The 22,497-nt window shown below is 47.4% G+C and overlaps 1 protein-coding gene across 2 annotated transcripts in view; it reads left to right on the top strand.

The window, feature by feature from the left end:
- The first annotated feature begins 18,301 nt into the window (after nt 1-18,301).
- SNX19 (sorting nexin 19) overlaps nt 18,302-22,497 on the top strand; it is a 51,111-nt gene continuing 46,915 nt past the window's right edge. For both annotated transcript variants that reach the window (XM_034754592.1, XM_034754593.1), the window contains exons 1-2: nt 18,302-20,642; nt 21,873-22,011. In XM_034754592.1, coding sequence (XP_034610483.1) covers nt 18,990-20,642; nt 21,873-22,011 — 1,792 coding nt within the window. In that variant the 5' untranslated portion in view covers nt 18,302-18,989. The remainder of the gene's footprint in view (nt 20,643-21,872; nt 22,012-22,497) is intronic.

Raw genomic sequence — 22,497 nt, 5'->3', positions numbered from 1 at the left:
CTAAACTAAGTGACAACCCCAAGGTCACACAGGAAGTCTGTAGTAGAGCAAGTCTTTGAACTCAGGTCTCTGAAATCCTCGACTACTCCGTTAACCACTAGACCACTGTTCCTTTCACTTCCATTCACTACAGGGGCAGCAATGAAGATATACACCAGGCCATTAAAATGCCCAGAAATTCTGCCTCCGCTGATGTCAGAACGGGATTCCCCCCTCCCCTCCTTCCCCCTTGTGGCTTTGGGGGACTCACCAAAGAGAGTTGGCCTGAGAATTTCTAACTATATCCTCCATCCCTAACATGCTGTAGCAACAAACGCTCACTGAGGCGCATCCGGCTTCCTGGTGGCAGCTGACAATTTAATACCGCATAAGGCCAGAAGGGATTATTGTGATCATCTAGTCTGACCTCCTGCATAACACAGGCCACAGACTTCCCTGAACTAACTCCTGTTTGAACATAGGGGAAGCTCAGCACCTTGCAGGATTGGGCCCAGAGAGAAGTGATTACCTTGCATTCCAGTGCTAATCAGGATTGTTGGGCTGCCAATATTCTATTGGTTTTTATTAAGATGATGCAGGCAAGACTCACGGGAATATGGAGCTGGCAGACTAATGGCTTTGCAGGGTCAGGAGAGGAAAGTAGGCCCACAAAAACTTTTTCAAACTTTCAAACAACATTTATAAAACTTTGTCTTTTCTGTAAAGTATGTGGCCTCTGCTGAGTGCAGGATGTGATCGTATAAAGAGTCTATTGGCATTTCCTTGGATTGACCTGGTAATTCATCTGTAGTCTTGCCACACGAGTAATATCACCATTCCAAGTACATCCTTTACACCAGATCACACCTTCATTTGTTCCATAGCCATCTATTAACACACACACAGAGTTTGGGATTTCCAAATCTACCTCGGGGATTTAGACACATTGGCAAAGAATTTCAAAAATGACTAGTGATTTTGGATATCTCAATTTTTTAGGCCTAACCTGAGACACATTAAAAGGGCCTGATTTTCATAAAGGGATGTGCACCTGCCCATGCAGATTAGGAATCTAAAAATAAAATCACTCAAAAATCACCAGTCACTTGTGAACATCTTGGCCATATCTTCTATTAATTTTAAACGGGAGGTGGGTGTGCAAATCCCCTGGGCTCCTTTGAAAAGCTCAGCCTGATCCTCCGGTGACTAAGACTTCTATATTCCTAGGATTCAGACCATAAGAATTCAATAGAGTCTGATGTCCTTTGTCTCTCGGGTAATGTGTTCCAATCTCACCTAACATTTACTTTGAGAAGGACAATAAAATCCAAAAGGTTCCCCCTTGGACTCCAATCCCTGCATGACTTTGCTTTGCAACACTGCATTTTCTGAGTTGAGGCAAGTCTAATTATTACTTCTGAACATGCAAGTGAAATATCCTCATATTGTTTTATCTTTGTCATGCTAACAACACGGGCCGGAGTAGATTTGCTCATTTGCAAGCACCTATGTCAAAACTACAGGGCTTAAAAGACAAACGCAGCTGGTCTGCAAGTACTTCCTCTAGCCAACGGATGTCATTTCCTTTTGTAGCTATCAGTTCCCCACAGTGCTTGTGCTTCATTCGACTTGCAAGAGTTTGCTGCAAGTCTGAGAACAGATGTGATTTCCAGCTGTGTATTTATACCAACCACGGAGGGTACATTAATAACCATTATTAAGTGCTTTATGTTACAAATTAAGCCTGTAGCCACAGCAAAAATATCTAGCTGGTTTGTTTATGGTCTCTTGTCAAAGCAAGCCATAAATTCCCATTATCACAACACTATCACCATTGCAGAACAGGTCTAAGCACTCATCATAAATAATGCTTTAAAACAGTGAAATCATCTTTGGACACAGGAGCATAGATTAGTGCTTGACTTCGTAGTGCCATGTATGCCTTAACTCTTAAATAATAGTTTCAGCCCATCAGCCAGCTATAGATTGTGATTTTTGAAAGCTGCCTTCAGAACTTCTTCCACTGCTTATCTCAGACACTTATATTACATTCATACCTAGAGGCGCCGCTCCACAATTATGGCCCCATTATGTACATACACAGTATAAACGACAGCCTGGGCCCTAAAGCCCTGACAAGCTAAATAGTCAGGCCAGACAAACAGTGGGAGGGGTGACTTTCCCAAAATAGGTTAGTGGCCACATTGAGAACAAAACTCAGGTCTTTTCATCCCCAAGGCTATAGCCCATCTACTGGCCCATACTGCCAGCGCCGAAGATAAACTGGCTTAGAGGGTTGGCTGTCTATCAATAGGTTGGCTGTCTATCAACATGCACTTCTTGAGCACGTGAGGAATGGAGAGTAGCAGGGAAAGTGAGATTGTGGTCTAGTCTGCTTTGGAAGAACAAGAAGAATGCAGCTTCCCTTTGTTTTTCAGATTCATGCCTACAAACCTTGCTGAGATCCCTTGAGAGCATTCACACCCAAGTGTTACATGGAAACCACTTTGAGGCTCTGACAGAGCTGGAGAAGATCAGAGTACACATGTCCCACCCCTGCCCCCACAAAGCAAACCAATGACTTTGGTTCTCCAGCACAGAACATGGCATGTTGTCACAAAGGAAGATGGTGAAACCCTACAGAAATTCTACACATCTCAGACCTGGTTTTGAAGATACTTGCGTGGATATTTTTGCTGGTGAATTTCCAGTTTGATAGCTGTGGAGTGAAAAACTCTGGTCACAAAACAGGCAGAGCAAGGTCAGTGGCGTTGCAAGCTTTCCCCTCTTCTGCTCTGCCCTGGAGGGACCATCTTTCCCTTTTCCATGGAGCAGTCACTCCTTGGCCTCTCTGTCAAGAATGCCAACAAAGTTTCATCTGGTTGACGAAATAGACACCTGTGCACCAAAAACCGGGCTGAGATCATGAACTAATTCCATATAGGCCACCGAAGAATCCTTAGAGGTCACCTTCCAGCCTCTACCATCTTGGACTGGATGCAGGCTGGTGATAGAAGAGGGAAATTCTTAATTCCATTACTTTGTCGTCTTCCCCACGATGAAGATTTTAATAAAGATGATGAATCAACTTTAAATTAGAGGGCTTTTAAACAGTTCATTTTCATCTATTTGTTTCACAGTAACACAGATCCTCAGGGGACAACAGCCCCTTTTCAGACCATCTGCAAACAAAGAGAACATTAATTGAAACCACCTTCAATTAGTGCTTTGGATTTTTTCATGACATGTTCATCACTGCAGCTATTCCGATTCTAGTACGTTCAGGCCTTTGCTATCTGCACATCATATTAGCTCTCAGCATTACCCTGAAAAGAACAAATTTATTTGCTAATGAGTTGCTAGCTGGGTTAGAGGAACCAAGAGCTGCAGTAACAGACAACAGTATTGAAGTCCAGAGATTGCAAAGGGAGCAATTCTGGCCCCTTCCCTCATTTCTGTCCTCCGAGGAGGGGGAGATGTTAAGCAATTCTCTGCATATTTCTTCCTGACAGATCAGTCTCTCTGGAGAGTGAATCCCTCCTTCAAATCACAGAGCATATGCAGGCTTCCCTCACGCGAGTATGACCCATGGCATAAGCCTTCAGTCTCCACGGCCCATTTAGCCCTCAACCTCCCTGTTAAGAGAACGAGTAAGTGTCAGCCACTGTGGTAGGTTTTGCGACAGGGACACCTGGCCCCAGAATCTGGACTGAGAACATCTTCCCCATAAAGGACTGTGACACTGCACCCCATATTTTTCATAGTCTTATTATTAGAATTTGATTATGGCATAATTATGATGCATTTTGTATTAGATGTGTCATGTAAGGTGTAATTGAAAAAGTTATGATTTGCTGAATATGCTTATCCTAGTTGTGAGCATGGATCATTTTTGTATATGAAGTTATGAATATTGACTATGTATCTGTATTTCAAATGTGGTTACACCTGGGTGATACCCACTAGGCCAAAGGGTTCCAGCCTAGGCAGCTGGTTGGGAAGGGCCTATTCAGAGTAATGGGCCATTAGGGAAAACAACAGGCCTTAGGAGAAGCTTATCCCCCACCTGGTGAGCCTTCCTGAGAATGTCCAGACAGCCTATGAATAGGACTGGGCTCTACTTCTGGCTCAGTCACTGGCCTGGTGGGGACCTTGGGCAAGGCCCATCACTCCTCTGTACCTCAGTTTCCCCATGTGTAAAATGGTGATAATGACACTGACCTCCTTTGCAAAGTACTTTCACATCGACTGCTGAAAAGCTCTCTATAAGAGCTGGGTATTATTACTGTTGCCTTTCCCATCACTGATTTCAGACAACAAGGTACTTTAAAAGTCTGATTTTTTTAAAGTGGGTGCGCACCTAATTTTCATGTGAAATTAACATAAGAACAACGGCCATATTGGATCAGACCAAAGGTCCATCTAGCCCAGTATCCTGTCTTCCGACAATGGCCAATGCCAGGTGCCCCAGAGGGAATGAACAGAACAGGTAATCATCAAGTGATCCATCCCCTGTCACCCATTCCCTGCTTCTGACAAACAGAGGCTAGGGACACCACCCCTGTCCATCCTGGCTAATAGCCATTGATGGACCTATCCTCTATGAATTTATCTAGTTCTATTTTGAACCCTGTTGTAGTATTGGCCTTCACAATATCCTCTGGCAAGGAGTTCCACAGGTTGACTGTGTGTTGTGAGAAGAAATACTTCCTTTTGTTTGTTTTAAACCTGTTGCCTATTAATTTCATTTGGTGATGCCTAGTTCTTCTGTTATCAGGAGTAAACAACACTTCCTTATTTCCTTTCTTCACATCAGTCATGATTTTATGTCATATCCCCCATTAGTCATCTCTTTTCCAAGCTGCAACATCCCAGTCTCATTAATCTCGCCTCATATGGAAGCTGTTCCATACCCCAATCATTTTTGTTGCCCTTTTCTGTACTTTTTCCAATTCCACTATATCTTTTTTGATATGGGGCAACCATAGCTGCACACAGTATTCAAGGTGTGGGTGTACCATGGATTTATATAGAGGCAATATGATATTTTCTGTCTTATTATCTATCCCTTTCCTAATGATTCCCAACATTGTTAGCTTTTTGACTGCCGCTGAACATTGAGTGTCATTACCACAATTATGCCTGCAAACTATATAACATGCACAAATGAACATCATTCAGCATTTGCCTGAACAGTTACCAAAGCTATGCCCACAACTGCAGTGATTGCTCACACGAATTAGGCTCACAATCAGTTGTGTGATCATGGCATGAAATTCATCCCAATGCACAGAACCAGCACTAAGATACTTATGTCCTGATTATTTCTTGAGGGTTTTGTGATGCAAAAAGCACTGTGCCGCCCCCCTGCAAAGGGATGAATTCCACTCGTGCATAAAAAATTGTGGACTGGGCTTTCTAAAGTGCTCAGAGTTGGTCTAATGAGTCCCACTGAAGTCAATGGTAAAAATCTCACCGACTTCAATAGGAGAAGAGTTAAGGAACTGCGAGAGTGCTTTTGAAAATCCCATCTTAAAATAATAAAAATATCAGTCCTTAACTTTGTATCTCCAGATCTGCAATGCACTCTAATATAATCAGCTCCTCTGTAAATGGGATTAGCAGTATGATAGCCTGTGGATCCAATCAGAAAGGTCTATCAGCAAGAGTTCTAATGTTGATACAGCAATTAAAATCTGCATAATTCTTCTTAGTTCACAGAGTTAATGGATAACAAACAGTCATTGCTGGCGAACTTACATCCTTCAGATCTCTATGAAGCATTCTCTGCAGTGGTTTTTATTATTCATCATTTTAGTCATTGATTTGGGGGGAGAGAAAAGATACCTGCATTTAAGCACCATAAAAGCAGGGAAGGAAAACAAATTGCTTCATTCCAAGATTAATACACTAGTTATAATAAAAGAATGAATGTCATATTGCACAGGATTTAGCTGATGTAGTCCTAACAAATTCAGTGCAAAATGGCTGGGTTTCTTAAAAAACTTGTTAAATCATTTAGAGGTAAGTTTTGCCAAAGGAAGGAAAGTTCTCTCTCAATTCCACTGTGCTCGATTTATGTGCTAGGAATGCGTTAATAAACCATTGCACAAAAATTTACCTAGGATCTTTTCTTCCAGCTAGACATGGTACTCCTTTAGGGAACAATTAACAGCATGCCTAACTAGACAAATGTGGATCAGAGCTTGGAGTAAGAGAATATAAACTGGGATTCCTGGGTTCTGCTTTGTGATTTTGGACAAGCCCCTGGACTTTGGAGTGGGTCAGTTTACACATTTGTAAAATGGGGGTAATGCTTGCTGAAGTTTTGTGAGTCTTCATCGACAAATACCTGTAAAGCACTAGGAATGCCCAAAGGAAACTTACTGCATCAATACGGAGGGTTATGACTGATAAGAAATTGACTGAATGGGGGTCTAAAGAAAGAAGTTAAGCATATATTTAACTGTAGGCACGTGTAATTCCATTCCTCTTCAGCCATATATTTAGCTATCAGCACGTGTTTAAGAGCCACTGTCTCCAGTGGGACTGGACATGCGCTTAAAGTTAAGCGGGTGCAAATGCTTGACTGCATTGGTGCCTCCTTGCAAACCTGGTAAAGAACTATTTCAGCACCAAGGAGAGCTCCCATGCTACAGTGGGTTATACCAGGATGATGCACCGGAATGTAGTGGCGTGGTAAATCAGAACGACTGTATCTGTCTGGCTGCACAGCAACCGGGGAGACAGGGAGCACTGGCCTCACCTTGGTTTTCACCTGGTTCACACCTTGAGGTGACTCAGTGAGGAGCTGCCCACGTGGATTTTAATGAAGAGAGCTAGTCTCCAGTTTCACTCTTTAAATCCCACTCTGGCCTGGCAGGGAGCCATGCTGTTCTTCCTGCTGCAATGCCCACAGCAACTGCCCAGTTTGCATCACCAGAGACCCCCTAGGACTCCTGAACTGCTTGCCAGGGATACAGCAGAGCTCTTCAGTTAGCTTCAGCCCCTGTCCTGATGGAATCAACAGGAGGCGCTAGTGTAGCAAGGCAAAGCCTCCCCAGTGGATACAAGCATAACCTGTGACCTTCCTGACCCCTTCCACTGGGTAGTAGAGACCCAGTCCTGGGAGGGGCTGGGCAACAATGGCCATTGGAACCCTTGGGAATTGAAGGCCCTCAACACCATGCAGGTCCAAGCCCTCATAGGCTACGAGCCTAAGACTTTAACTCCCCTGGATGGCCATGCATTGTGCTAACATTGGCCCAGACAAGCACAACCCTGATCTACAGAGCCTGATGCCCACCCCAGGCAGGAAGAAGCCATAGCTCTGGGTGTTAAAAAACATGATGCTGACCAGAGTGGAACAAGAAAGCCTCAAACCCACGCACAGGGACCCCTCATCGGCAGTGCTACAACACTATTTACTCACCACGTGGTTCAGGTGGGGCCTGGGCTGATCGCCACCACCCTGGCAACTAGCTCACTTCTTATTAATAGTGTTATTGTGGCCCCTAGAGGCTCCAGCTGGGCGAGGGCCACACTGCGCTCGGTGCTGTACAGCCAGGGACAGCCCCTGCACTGATGAGTTTACCATCTAAAACAGCCCAGGAAAAGGCCAGGAGAAAATTGGTACTGTAACCTCTTCCTCCCTTTAATAGAGAGGGAAGTGAGGCCCAGAGAGACTAAGGGCCAGATCTTTAAGATATTTAGGCTCCTTAGTCTGCACAGAGGAGCCTAACTGGATTTACCTGGGCACCTAACATCTCCTGAGATCTGTGGGAGTTAGGTGCTTGGGTGCCCAGTGGGATTCTCATATCAGCATCTTTAGGTGCTTAAATGCCTTTACAAATCTGTCCCGCAGTGAGTTGCCCAAGGGAACCTGTGGCAATGCAGGGACTTGAACCCAGCTCAGTGCCTTAGCCACACGATCATCCTGCCTCAGCACTGCCAACATGCCTGCTCTGGAGCCACCGAGCCCAAGGGAAAGCACTGGGGAATCCTGGGAGTACCGGCAGCCGAACATCTCCCATCGTTCCCACTTGGAAAGGAGCTGACCTATGATACTAACATGGCCCCATTACCATAGTATCTGAGCACCTCAAAACAGTCCATGTATTTATTCCCACCAGGCCCCCGTGAGGTAGGCATTCGTCCTGTTTTACAGATGGGGAAGTGAGGCACAGCAAGACTAAGTGACTTGCTAAAGGTCACACAGGGAGTCTATGGCAGAGCAGGGAATTGAAGCCAGGTCTCTGGTATCCCAGGTTAGTGCCCTAACCACTAGATCATCCTTCCTCTCTGACAGGAAAGACTGTGGCATACAAGCCATTGACAAAATGAGGGGTGATGAGGCAAAGTTTTACTGCTCAGGCGTGGGAGTTCCTGCAGATAGCCCGCAAGAGTCAGTTCAGTACCTACATTCTACCACCACAAAGCTTCCAGACCACTGTACCTCCCAAAGTATTTCCCCAAACCTTTGCAGAGATGACAACCCTTTGCAAAGAAAACCCCACAGCCCTCCAAACAAAGCAGTGCTAAGACGGGTGTAAGCACTTAAGAACCCTGGCAATTCCCCCGACGGAGGCGGATTGTCTGATCTGGGGACTCATCAGGTTGCTTTTTATCTTCTGCTGAGTTGATGCATCTTGTCTTTGGATTCCCACTAGCTGTTTTCAGCGGTCCCTACAATGTTACATCAAGGAGCTTCTGTTTTCATTCATACCCAAACTTATTGCCTCATTTCAAAAGGAAAATAAAACGCATAGTTCCTGCTGAGGAAAAAAATTGTGTCTCGGTGATCCAAGGGCTTCAGGAAGGAGCCTGTCATCTCAATTTAAAAGCCAGCTTTAGAAATCAAATCAGCCCTAATTTGGAAGTGCCCAGGATCTAAATAGCAGTAAGTAGCTAGTTCATACACACAGTCCCTCCTGCTCAGATCAACATGATGCTTTGCTCCTAACACGCTTTACGCTCTTCCAAACAGCCTGCATTTATACAACTGTCAGATTCATGTTTTGTACTGGTTATAAATTAATCCCTTTTAATTGGCCTGCTTTCCAGGCCAACAATTGCAATGTAGGAACAATGGCTCTTTTACACCACTTTGTTATAGAATACTGAAGAGTTACAGTCTGATAAAACACGCCACCCTCTTCCCCCTGCACACCCTCTGCCTATCTAGCGATAAAAATTCCATTCTCCGCATGGGCATGAAGTCATTTGTCAGGTCTGGTGTCAAGATCAAAATGTATTTCCAGCTCTCCTGTCATTTACTTCAACAGCGCTTCATTCGTCAACTGAAATAACTTAACATAAGAAATGGCTGCTCATTCAATGTAAAACTTGTAGGAACTCCAGTCTCTGCAAGATTTATTTTTTTAAAACAAAATAATAATAATGGATCCGGAGGGGTTTATGGCTCAGACAGTCAATCCATCTCAAGTCTCTGGTGGGATGCTAATCCACTTGAGCAGTTTCTGACGCAGTCAGAATCTCTCTGCGAGATGGATAACTCCAGCGCCGTAGTCCCCTTGTTCCCCCTCAGCTCTATCCATTATCATTACTCTAATCACTGTAGTTTCTCTGTAAACAACCTCAGATTCTTCTCTCACTCACATCATCCTTCCACCCCAGACAACTCCATTGGATTCTGGGGAGTTACTCCCAATCGACATGGGTAAAAGCTAGATCAGCATTGGGCTCCAAAGCTTCATCATCTTTCCACCTTAAGTCGGAGGCTTTAGTGGCAGCAGTAGCCTTGCATTTAAATCCCTTTACAGGATGAGACATCAGGAGAAATTAAGACTAATGACAGGATTTCTACCCCAGAAGGAAAAAATTCAGATTAGAGACAGCTGCAGCCTGTAATTCTTGTTCTTAGAGGACAGGTGGCTACATCAAGACTCACTCTCATTAATGGTTCAGTGCTTTGGAGTTATTTCACTGGATTTTTTGGGGGTGGGGTGGGGGAAGAAGAGATGTTCTCAGGTATGTTCACAAAGTACCGGCCTATTCAGGGACTGTTATGGCCCCAGTCTCACACCATAAAGAATTTGTCCTGACAACACCCCTGTGTGAGGTACTTAAGGATTATCTTCCCCATTGTATATGTGGGGAAACTGAGACTTGGAGAGATTGAGGGACAGATTTGCAAAATTGCTTCAAATGCAATGACTCCCAGGCTTTCAGAAGAGCAGTGGGAATTGTTGAGGACTGGTCACTTCTTTTAGACACCAAAATGGGAGCTGAACTGGCTCCAACCCTGGCTAATGAGTGCTTGAAAGAGCCCAGCCCCAACTTGGCCAAGGTCACACATGAAGTCTCTGGCAAAGCGAGGAATTGAACGTGCATCTCCTGAGTCCCTGTCACAAAGGCATCCTTCCTCTGACTGCTGGCTAGCCAATCAGACCACTGCAGGGACCATGCCTCTGTCTCTTATAAAAATCTGAAGGCACTTAACCCCTGAGGTCCCGAATTATCACTGTTAGAATGGTTACAAAGAGGAAGCTGTTACATGAGACCGCCTTGCCTGGATCACGGTAAATCGGCAGAAGAGCTGGCTATAAAACCATTCACTGAATAATTGAACTGACGAATTTCATAGTCAGTTTTCATATAAGTTATTCAACAACTTTTTATTATGTTATTTGACCAGCACAGTAACCCCCACTAACATTATTTCAGGTTTATAGTGGTATAACCAAGCCCAGAATCTAGCATTAAACACTGCTAGAATTAATTAAGTTAACTCTGGTTTGCTTTATTGTAAGTGAGTACAATCTGTTTGTCCTTATAGAAAGGATTCAGGCATCTACCTCTGAAAAGCAGCCAGTTCTGGGGTAGAACTCGATCACCATTTTGTGCCAATAAAAACAGATTTCAGGCCTGATTGTCCTCACCCTTACAATGATGTAGCAATGTCTGCTGCAGTACAGTTACCATGTAAACCGGGAGCAGAACTGGGACTGTAGCTGAGTAAAATATTTCATGGAAAAAATAATTCTTTCATTGAAAAAAAGACACAGATTTGGGGTCACCCAAAACAATTTGAGAATTCACATCAATTTTGGCCAGTTTTTTTCATTGAATAATAAATATTTCTGAAGTGTTGAAGTGGTTCATTTCGGCATTTCCAAACCAAAGCTTTGACTTTTCATTTCAGAAAGGTGTTTTATTTCAGAATTTCAACTAGATTTTATTTTTAAAATATATATATATTTTAAAACCTTCAAAACAAAACCACCCAAAACAAAGTATTGTTGACGTCTTCATTTGGAAAAATGTAAAAAACGTTTTGTTTTGGGTCAATCCAAACCAATTTTGGTTTCTCCCCTCTCCCCCCAATTGTTCAGTCTGTTGCCCGAATGGAAAAAACAGTTATTCACCCTGTTCTACTCAGGACTTTCACTTCATGTCCTAATAGACACACTCCATAAGCATGTCAAGCAGTGTCAACCACATGATGTACCCTAGCTACAGCTGCAGGCAGGTGTTTCCATACTTAACAAGCTATGGTCCCAACTCCGTTCTCACTTACACTAGTGAGAATCAGGAGTGACCTGCTGAAGTCATTGGGGTTATATGGATGTAGAACTGTTGTGAAATTAGTATCAGGACCAATGGGCTTGTCACTGCACTCCCAAGATTACCTTTGTGAGGTTACTCTGGATTTACATCAGCATAAACACAAGAAGTATCAGGTCCATGTTCTGAAAATCCCTTGGGATCTATCCAAATAAAAGGTGCTCTCTACGTGGTGATTGTCGTAGAATTCTAAATGCCAAATCTTACCAGGATATTTTGCTAGTTTGTGGGGCTGCATCTCTGTCTGGTGCTATTAGGACTGGTCAAAAGTTCGCTCCTGAAGTTTGATAGAAAGGTGGATTTTTTTTATAGACAAAAAGTTTAAGGAAGGGTCTATTTTCTATGGAAAATTTTTACTTTTTTGTCAAACCTCCCCTTTCCCCCCCACAAAACCCCCCATTTCAGTTTAATACCAAAAACTTTGAGTAAAAGTGGAGCATTTTGTTTTTTGATGAAGAATCAAAATTTTGCACAGAAGAGGGAAGAAAACCCCCAAACGTTTTCCAACCAGCTTTAGTGATTACCCGGGGGACTTTGCACCTACGTTCAAAAAGAACTAAATGCAAATTTTAATAAGTCTTCTCCCAGATGCTAATTCCTCAGCAAAGACACAGATATGCATATCTAGAAACACACACACACACACACACACACAAATACAAATAGGCTTACACAATTACAGTCTACACCTACGCAAATAGAAATATATGTGCATTTGTAATCCACTGTCGAGTGGACAGATCCCCCTGTGCCCCCTTTGCACAGAACATGAATCTTTTACAGTCCCAGCCTACGGAAAGTTGGCACTTGAGTTCCAGCTGCAGCTACTCATGCTTTTAGCTCTAGAGGTCCCCAGTTCGAACCTGGGTTTGCTAGCCTGGATGGCAGCCATCACACCTACACACAAACTTACACCCACATGTGTTTCTTACCTTTTGTTTTCCCCTCAGCTGCACTGGTCTCCTGCAAGTTGCAGTGACTGGTCAGAATGAGAGCAACGGGGCTTGTTTCTCAGTAAGGGCCAATGCTACCAGGCAAGGAGCTACTTCATTTCACACCCCTAACATGAGTAGCATTAACACTTTCTGGCAAGAGGAGAGAATCTTCAGCATGTCTGGCCCAGATGGAGCTAACAGACACAGGTCTGTGGAGCTCTTTTATTCCTAAAGCTGTAAGAGAGATTGAAGTTTGGGACACTAGATCCCTTTCTCTCACCCTGCCCTGTACCACGCCCCCTCGCTGGCCTTTTCCAACTCACTTCGCAAGAGAAGCAGTGACCTCAAGTACAGCATATGTTGAGAATGAAAAAAACATTACCTTCTTATCTAAGTGTGATATCTGGATTGCTACAGGCACGCTGCAGTTCAGATCCTCAGCTAATGCAAATCAGCCTGGCTCTATTCCCGGAGCCATGCGGATTTACACCAGCTGGGGATCTGGCTTTCTGACTTCAGGGAGTTTAAATCCACAGCTCCAATTTTGCACCAATACAGGTTTTTGCATATTTAAAGTTAATGGTAAAGGGCAGGGGGGTCCCCAACCACACCTTGGAACCTGAAATTCTGCTGCTCACTGGGTTTAGTTTTCCTCCCCATCGTCACCCCTTGCTTCACAGTCACCCCTCTGGCTTCACGGTCAGTTTCTATTCAGTTCTCATAGGCTCTTTAGGCCTGACAACCATATTAAGAGATCGTTTTGCAGCCATCCAAAATGATCATGTTACAGAGCGACAAGCCAGATCTCTCTCTCACACAACCATTTAACTCTGGAGTAACGCCGTTCATGTCAATGGAGTTACACCAGCTTTACACCGGTGTAGTTCAGATCAGACTTTGGCCCTAGGGCTCTGTCTAGCATACAAACAGTAGTGGGTCAGATCCCCTGGCCTACTCTATGGCCCAAAGGGAAGGAACCTGAGCATCTTCCCTGCTGCAGCTCCTCAGTGGGTGTGGAGCCTCATGGCTTCCACATACCACCCGCTGCAGGGCATGGTTTAGGGGTCACATCAGGGTGAGCTGGGGAGGAAATATGGACAAAACACACTGTGCTCCAGCAATCCTCAAAAGGTGAATGCTCCCAAGGGGGGGAATAACCAGAAATTGGAGTCGCCCCCAGGTTGAGGCAAGGTCTACTCACACTAGTTTCTCAGAGGCTGCTTAGCATAAGAAAGGTTAGGAATACAAAGATCTCTTTTGTATAGTGCTCCTAGGGGAGAGAGCATTTAATGCTTGCATGTCACTACTGCAATTCATGTAAAACAAAGGACCACAGAGAATACTGCCATGGCCTTGCCTGTCACGCTGCCATGTGATCAGCAGCCCTTGTGTCGCTCAGCTGTCATTTAGAAGAAGACTTGACACAGAGCAAATAACGTGGGGTTAGTAGATTTAATCCTTTTAGTTGGGCCTGCAGCCTGATCCCCAAGCCTCCCTCACTACTCTGGTTTCTAAGCTTCAGTGCAACAGGCTGTATGACTGGAAGTCTCTAGGTGAGGACAAATCTGACCCCCAGTCACAGACCAAAGCAGGGTCTGAGCCCAGCAGCGACCTCCGCTAACTCCACTAGTCAGGAGCAACAGCTCTGTGGATCACAGTATGTTACACTACCTTGCACAGACTGATCCTCCCATGCGACCTAATCAGAATCTAGACAGGGCTGTGTGGGACCCATGGCATGGAGCACCACGCAGGAATGCACACCTCCGTCAGTGTCCCTTTAAAAGCCAGCATTACCTTGTCACTGAGGGAATGATCTCTCCTTGTTTCCTTCCGCTCCCCATGAATCCCGTCGGACACATCTACCTTGCTGGAAGTGCTTGCTTTGAGTGAGAGTCTCAGCAGCTCATTTAAGACCAGGCTCTTCTGAGGTGGGGATCCGGGAACCTCAGGAGAGATTTATTCTGAAGAAACCAATTAAAAAAAAAAAATCCCATGGAAAGTCCTTTAATTTCCCTGAGCAGCAAAAGTCCCTCATGGTTTCCCCCACTCCGTGGGAGGTGGCTGTCCCTGGAGATGTCTTCTCAGAGACCACAGGGCCCGATGGGGGATTTGGCCATCCTCTGGGGGATACAGTTGCCTTTTTGATCTGTCATGTTTTCTGACCTTTGCTTTCAGTCTGATGTCCCCCTCAGAAAGCACAGGTGGGGGCTAAGACGAGCAGGGTTCCGCATCATATCACGTAGCACATTCTACTTGGGGTTACTCAGGAAACCCACTTGGGCAGGCTGCTGCAAGCTTGGCACAGCATAAGCACTTCACGCTGCTCCGTGCACCACCCGGGCTGCCTATCTGTGCCTAACTGCCAGGGCCAGCTCCAGGCACCAGCAAAACAAGCAGGTGCTTGGGGCAGCACATTTCTAGGGGCGGCATTCTGGCGCCGGCCATCATAAGCGCCGACTCCGGGCATGGGGAAAAAGTGCCCCTGCCGCCCCAGCTCGCCTCCGCTCTGCCTCCGCCTGCTCCCCTGAGTGCGCTGCTGCTTTGCTTCTCCACCCTCCTTCCCAGGCGCTAAACAGCACTTGGGGGAGGCGGCGGGGCTGGGGATTTGGGGAAGGGGTTCGAAAGGGGTGGAGTTGGAGCAGGGCTGGGGGGCACGAAAAAAAAAGGGGGGGGGGGGACAGCCAAAATTTTTTTTGCTTGGGGCGGCAAAAATCCTAGAGCCGGCCCTGCTAGCTGCCATCGCAGGGGTGGGTTTTAGTCTGCTGGTGAGGTCAAGCCATCCTGAGCACTGAATAAATGAGCATATGACATGGTCAGGATCCCTCTATCACCCCCTATTCACCCTCACAATAACTAAGCTCACTCAAGGCACCTTTGCTAATCGCTCACACTCTGCACTGCTGTCCTGAGGCCCTGCGTTCTGCTCTCAGCTGTGGAGCTCCACCATTTTCCTCGTGCCCAGAAACCCCCAGCAGACCAGGGATCAAGTCAGGCTTCCCCCTGGCCAGCTGTAGTGCTGGTGCCTGTCTGCAGCATGCTAGAGCCATGCCTGAGCTAACTGGCCTCTGATGAACACGTCAGGCCTGCTGTGCAGCCTGACTCATCGCTTACAGCTGTGCAAGGCAGGGGAGAATCAAGATTTTTGCCCTGCTATGGCAACTTGTATCTAGGACTCCCTTGTTCCTCTCCCAAGTGGGTAGGGGGTGCAGAGCTGTGGGGCTCTGTGTACTGCAGGGAACATGTTGTACAGCAGTGGTTCTCAACCAGGGGTCTGGGGGCCACGAGCAGGTTTCAGGAGGTCCACCAAACAGGGCCAGCATTAGACTTGCTGGGACCCAGGGCAGAAAGCCCAAGCCCACTGCCTGAGGCTGAAGCCGAAGCCTGAGCAACTTAGCTTCATAGAGCCCCCTGTAGAGTGGGGCCCCTGGCAATTGCCCTGCTTGCTATCCTCTAATGCTGGCCTCGGCTTTTATATGCAGAAAAATGGCTTTTGTGGCACAGGTGGGCTGTGGAATTTTTATAGCATGTTGTGGGGGCTCAGAAAGGAAAGAGGTTGAGAACCCCCTGCCGTCTAGCACTCCTTACACTTGCTGGGGAAAGCTACAACCCTGCTCTAGGACCTGCTTTATTAAAGGCCTAACCCCTCAGGCTTGAGAGCCCAAAGCAGCAAACAGCAGTGTGGCTGTTCCTATCTGGAGCCCTGCTAGCACAAGTGTGTCCATCCCATATTGGGAGGCTTGCTCCCAGCTGCAGTGTAGACACACCCACAGGGAGCCTGTGGGAGAGGGAGGCACTGACCCCAGAGGAAGTATGGGGTAGTGGTTAGAGTGCTAATCTAGACTCAGGAGATCTTGGTTTCATTCCCTGCTCTGCTACAGACTTTCTGTGTGACCTTGGGCAAGTCACCTAAGCCCAGAGCCTCAAAGTTACTTAGTTCTCCTAAATACCAGGTACAATAGAAATGGGAATTAAGCACCTAAATACTTTCACGGATCTGAGCCTTAGTCTCTCTGTGCTACAGGAATGGGGGCAATATAAGTACCTAAGGCTATGTAAGAACCTAAATGCACATCAAGTTGTTCCTGATTAACTCCATGTGTGGATCTTTTATGCCAGAATAAGTGGAGAGGATTAAGCTAAACAGGAACACTGCACTCTTATTCCGGAGTAAGAGTGTCCACACATGGAGTAAATCAGGAATAACTCCATGTGAAGTCAGGCCCTAAGACAGGTAGATTTCCTGAGTCACAGCCCAGTATCTTTAACCACAGGATCAAGTGAGAGGCAAGGGCTGTAAGGTAGAGATGGTCTATTTTTCTATTTTCTCAGTCTTTGAGCACTTAACAAGTGATACCTAAAAATGATAACTGCTAATGAAGCTTGGTTATTTAATACTAGAGTCGGGATCACACAGTAAAGCAGGGGTCGGCAACGTTCGGCACGCGGCTCGCCAGGGTAAGCACCCTAGAGGGCCGGGCCCGTTTATTTACCTGCTGACGCGGCAGGTTCGGCCGATTGCGGCCCCCACTCACCGCGGTTCGCCGTCCTGGGCCAATGGGGGCGGCGGGAAGCCGCGACAAGCACATCCCTTGGCCCGCGCCGCTTCCCGCCGCCCCCATTGGCCCGGGATGGCGAACCACGGCGAGTGGGGGCAGCGATCGGCCGAACCTGCCGCGTCAGCAGGTAAATAAACTGGCCCGGCCCACTAGGGTGCTTACCCTGGCGAGCTGCGTGCCGAACATTGCCGACCCCTGCTGTAAAGTTTGGACCTCACCTGGATCCAAATCTGAATTTCCCAAAGCTCAGTGGTGTTTGGATCTGATGCTCTGATTCAAGCGGATTACAGAGACCAGATCTGCTTCCAGTTATGAGCTTTCCTGGGGAATGTCCGATTGGGAAATCCCATTCACTCATCTCCATGTCAGTCAGGTTTCACTGTAATTACCTGAGTCAGCCATGATAGTTACATGGTTAGGTAATTGTAGCCGGATGCTTTTGTAACACTGCATTTCTAACATCTCGTTCCTGCCTTGCTGATCCAGGATGCAAGTTCTCAGGAGCACCCAGCCTCTTCCATGATGGTATAAAATCAGGAAGAGAGCAATCTCATGTTTAGAATAAGGGACTGTGAGCTAGGGAACACCTAGGTTCTATTACCGACTCTTTATGGGAAGTCACTTCACTGTGCCTCAGTTTCCCCATCTGCCAGCAGGCAGCAGGGAGGTGAGGCGTAATTCACTAATGCACTTCAGGCTGTAACTTGAAACCACTGGAATGGGTTTCTGGGTTGCAGGTGGGCTTGGTTTGAGAGAGATCCGGTAGGGGAATGGGAATTGAAACAAGGGGTGCTTGGGAGGTTTGTGGCCAGCGCTGGCTGGGAGTAGGGTGACCAGACAGCAAGTGAGACAAAATCAGAACAGGGGTGGGGGGTAATAGGAGCCTATATAAGAAAAAGACCCCAAAATCGGGACTGTCCCTATAAAATCAGGACATCTGGTCACCCTAGTTGGGAGGGCAGATACGGCTCTAGCTACTTCAGTGTTTGTGGGATTTTTACACCACGTGGGCTCGTGTCTTTCCTTTGGCTGCCCCACACGTTACCCTGTTGCTTATTATTTGCTAGTAAAAGCCACCTCAAGTCCCCAGGATGTGCTAGTGGCTGCATGAGCAGAGACCATGTTTTGAACTGCCGCAGTATTTTCTGTGCTGCTGCTTCCCTTTCACTAGATGGCACTGAGAAACGCCTCTCTGTGCTGCTTTGGGCCTTTCCCTTTCCCCTTTCGCTGGCATCTCCTTGGCAGAGGCAGATCCGGCAGCTCTCAGACAACAGCCCTGAGCCACCAGCCCCAGGTCCATTTCCTGGCAGGAGAGGGGCCAGCAGCAGGCAGGGGAGCAGCTGCTGAGCCAGCCACAGATGCCAAGCGGAGCTGGGAGAGAGCAAAGGAGCCAAGCACCAGCAATGCCTGGCAATGCAGCATTCAGACAAACCCGTGATGTATTCCAGCGAGCACCCAGTTAAGGCCCTGTGGGTGGCAGCAGGATTTGAGAGCCCACTGGCTTGGCAGGGGGGTTATAGGGAAAGTTGGGGTGCAGATGTGGGGGGAGGAGAGGCTAGGGTCACTCTGCCCCTATGATCTGAAAAGCAAGAAGTTTTTCACCCAGCTGTAGTTTTTAAAGCAACTCATGTCATTCCAGGAGCCAGTGGTTTTAAAGGGGGCTGGTTGGCCTGGCTGGTTTGGTCTTACCTGGGGCTGTGACAAAGAGAGAGGCAAAGGTGCCTTTGCAAAGCGCCTCCTGGCTTGTAATCCGTGGCTCGGTGGGGCTGTCTGGGTGCTGGGGTTTGGCAGTCAGCAGAGAGTAGTTTGCGTTTGCCTCTCCTGTGTCCCAGCTGGTTGGATGTGATGTTTACAAGGTGCTGATCTGCCTAGGCTGGGGAAATAGGCTTTCAGACTTGCAAGCCCAGCACCAAGCTCCCTGGTTCTTTCGATGGAAAACCAGAGGATGCTAAAGACGCAGGAGTCCTGCGCTAGCCTAGGCAGCGGGCTGAGCGACCTGGTAGGCAACAGGAAGCTGATGGTTTTGGGGGCCCTGTTAGCCTGGTTATTTGTCGTCCACTTGCTGGTTAATGTCTGGCTGCTTTGCATCCTCTCCGGCTTGCTGGCAGTGTTGGGGGGATGGCTGGGGTCCCAGGCCGTCATCGGCACCCGCAGCCGGCTCCACTTGGAACGGTTCGTCCTGCTGGAGAGTTGCCCGCAGAGCCCCGAGGCGGAGAGGCAGCTGGACGAGGAGATTGACCGCATGATCCAGAAGATCATCCGGGACTTTGTGTCCTCGTGGTACCGGACGGTCAGCAGCGAGCAGGGCTTTGAGGACGAGGTGAGGAAGGCCATGACAGGCCTGGCCTTAGAGCTCAAAAGGAGGATGGCACTGGTGGACAAGCAAGCCTTGACCCATAAGATTCTCTTGCTTTGTGGTTGCCACCTGCAAAGCTATATGAAAGCAAGGGAGAGCATGGAGGCTGCAAGGAGCCCGGCCGGACCAGCTCAGCTGGCAGACCAGCTCTGGCGAGCATACAGTGAGCTCTCTGCCCCACACCCAGCCGTCCAGAGCCCAGCCATGGAAGTGAACTATGCCCGGAGCATTGTGGACCTGTTGCTCCAGGTGCTGGTGCCCAAGCCTCACCTGGAAACTAGGACCGGGCGCTTCGTGGTGGTGGAGCTGGTCACTTGCAATGTTCTTCTGCCTATGATCAAGAAGATGTCTGATCCTGACTGGATCAACCTGTTGCTAATTGGGATTTTCTCCAAGATGGGCAGCAAAGGGGTGAGAAGGGGAAAGGGGGAGGAGCCTCCATTGACCGCCTCCCCCTGCCAGCCCACAGTGCCGAATTCTTTGCCACTGAAAGTTGTGGCACCATCTCCAAGGCCTTCAGAGCTCCCCAGTTACGATGTGGTGGACAGTCTGGAGTGCAACCCCCAGGAAGCGGAAGAGGGGAAGGACGTGACGAGCGGAGACCCTGGTGCTGATGCTGACAGTAGGAAAGCCGGGAGCACGCCCATGCACTACCCCCAGCCAGATACTCTGGGCTCCCTCTTCCTGTGTGAGGACTCAGAGCTGGAGTCCCCTATGTCTGACCTCGGCAAGGACTCTGATTCCGTGGTGCTGTTGTCCACGGAGGAATTCCTCACTGACACATTCCAGGATTCCTTTGGGGTGCTGGAGGGGCCGAATGGCCTGGACCAAGAGGACGGTGTGGTTGCTAAGGATGGGTATCTGGAGGAGAGCACCGCCTCTAGCTCTGAAACGAGCGTCCTCCCCTCTGCGCTGGGCCGGTGCCCTGACATACAAATCGACCCCGCAGTGGAGAGGGAAGAAAGCTTGGCCTCTGTCACTGCCCTGCTGGCTGATCCAGAGAAGCCTTTCTTGAGGCGACCGTCCTTTCTGGAGAACCCAGCGAAGAGTCCTCTGGACCCCAGCCAGCCGCCTCTCCCACTTTACTCCTCCCATACCTTCAGCTTTGAGCCGCTCAGTAGCCCTGACAGCCCAGTCATCATCCAGAACCTGCGGATAACCGGAACCATCACTGCCCGGGAACACAGCGGGACAGGGTTCCATCCCTACACACTCTACACGGTCAAGGTGATACAGTCACTCCTCTGTTCTTGTTGGAGGGGGGGCATTGCAGGAAGGCCAATGCTCTGGAAAAGAGGGATCAGCAAGGTGTTTTAGGCCAAGCTAATTGCCCCCTCCGCTGGGAGCTTTGGCCATAGCAGGGCAGGTTGATTTAAATCTGTGATTTCAATGACCAAGTGGAAAACCTTGATTCGAAATCCTCAATTTCAATCAACTTTTCCATTTGTACTTCAGTTCTTTTCTAAAGAAAGATGTATTCTCCTTGGCTGAGATGATCATAAAAATCTTGTTGATTTACAACTAAAGAAAGCCTTCACATGAGATTTGGTACCTAGGAAGGTACACTATAACTAGCTATATTTATTTAAGCAACTGTATAGCTTAATATTTTCAGACTTTTATTAATTGTACATATTTTTTTTTTAGTATGCAAGAAAATGGTGAATGATCTATTGCAGGCAACCTATGGCACGCATGCCGAAGGTGGCACGCGAGCTGATTTTCAGTGGCACTCTCACTGGTCATTGGTCTGGGGGGCTCTGCATTTTAATTTAATTTTAAATGAAGCTTCTTAAACATTTTAAAAACCTTATTTACTTTACATAAACAATAGTTTAGTTATATATTATAGACTTATAGAAAGAGACCTTCTAAAAACGTTAAAATGTATTACTGGCACGTGAAACCTTAAATTAGAGTGAATAAATGAAGACTCGGCACACCACTTCTGAAAGGTTGCCGACCCCTGATCTATTGCTTATTTACCACTATTGTGCCATATTTATTAAGCTTCACCTCACAAGGTAGATGTTTTCCCCCGATTCTTTCTTTTTCTAGAAAAGCAGCCTTTAACTCAAAGGTTTTGATAGAGGCTCATGGATTCAGCATATTTATTGTTTGTTCAAATGTTTTAAGAGATTATAATAAGTTTAGGCCTTAACATATTTTGTATTAAATTCAGATTTCATTTTAAATCGGTTTATTTTTAAAAACAAAAAATGTATTTGAATTGTAAATAACAAAAATCAAATCCCGTTTAAATTACTTAAAAAAAAAAATCATCCACTTTTATCCACCCCGGGGGGTAGTGTGGGCCCAGTGGTTAGAGCGAGAGATTGAGAGTGGGTATTCCTGGGTCTCATCTCCTGGCCCAGGGAGGGATCTTTGTCCCTGAAGTGTGTCTTGTGGTCTCCACATGTTAACGACTGACTAATGGCCTGCCCTCTTCCTCCGCAGTATGAGACCGCGCTGGAGAGTGAGAACGCCAACAGCCTCCAGCAAGTGGCCTATCACACGGTGAACCGGCGCTATCGCGAGTTCCTGAACCTGCAGACCAGGCTGGAGGAGAAACCCGAGCTGCGGAAATTCGTTAAAAGTCAGCACTCAAGCTGGTTCCCTGTAAAAGCCCTAGCTGCCTTCCCCACCTTCCTGCCCCTCCTGGCCACCTCTGCATGGCACTGCTTGGCTAAATATAATGGGTGCCCCATTGAGACAGTCCGGTGAGCGTCCATAGGCCAGCATACGGTGGGCTAACAGGAGGCTAGGATGACCTCAGTATTCCCCCTGCCTCTCTCTGAACTTCATCTGAGTTCCCAAGTGCCCTCTTCTGGCCACAGTGAGATATATCCTGCCCCACACCTCCCCCAATGCATATCAGCCATTCTCCCTGCTGTAGGAGCCTCTGCAACACTGCCCAGTCCATCCTCTTCCTGGTAGCCCTGCCTGTTGTGCACTGTGATCCACAACAGCAGAGAGGGGTGTGGGTCAGCCAGCAACACTGGGCTAGCTCCCCCGGGACGGGAACGGGGCTCTCAGAGTGGTGGGCGGGAGCTGGTCACCCTTCCTGATTGCTGATGGGTGG

The sequence above is a fragment of the Trachemys scripta genome, chromosome 21, assembly GCF_013100865.1.
Source record: "Trachemys scripta elegans isolate TJP31775 chromosome 21, CAS_Tse_1.0, whole genome shotgun sequence".
Classification (NCBI taxonomy): domain Eukaryota; kingdom Metazoa; phylum Chordata; order Testudines; family Emydidae; genus Trachemys; species Trachemys scripta.
Note: the sequence above shows the minus strand (reverse complement) of the source record. Positions and strands in the feature narration are given on the sequence as shown.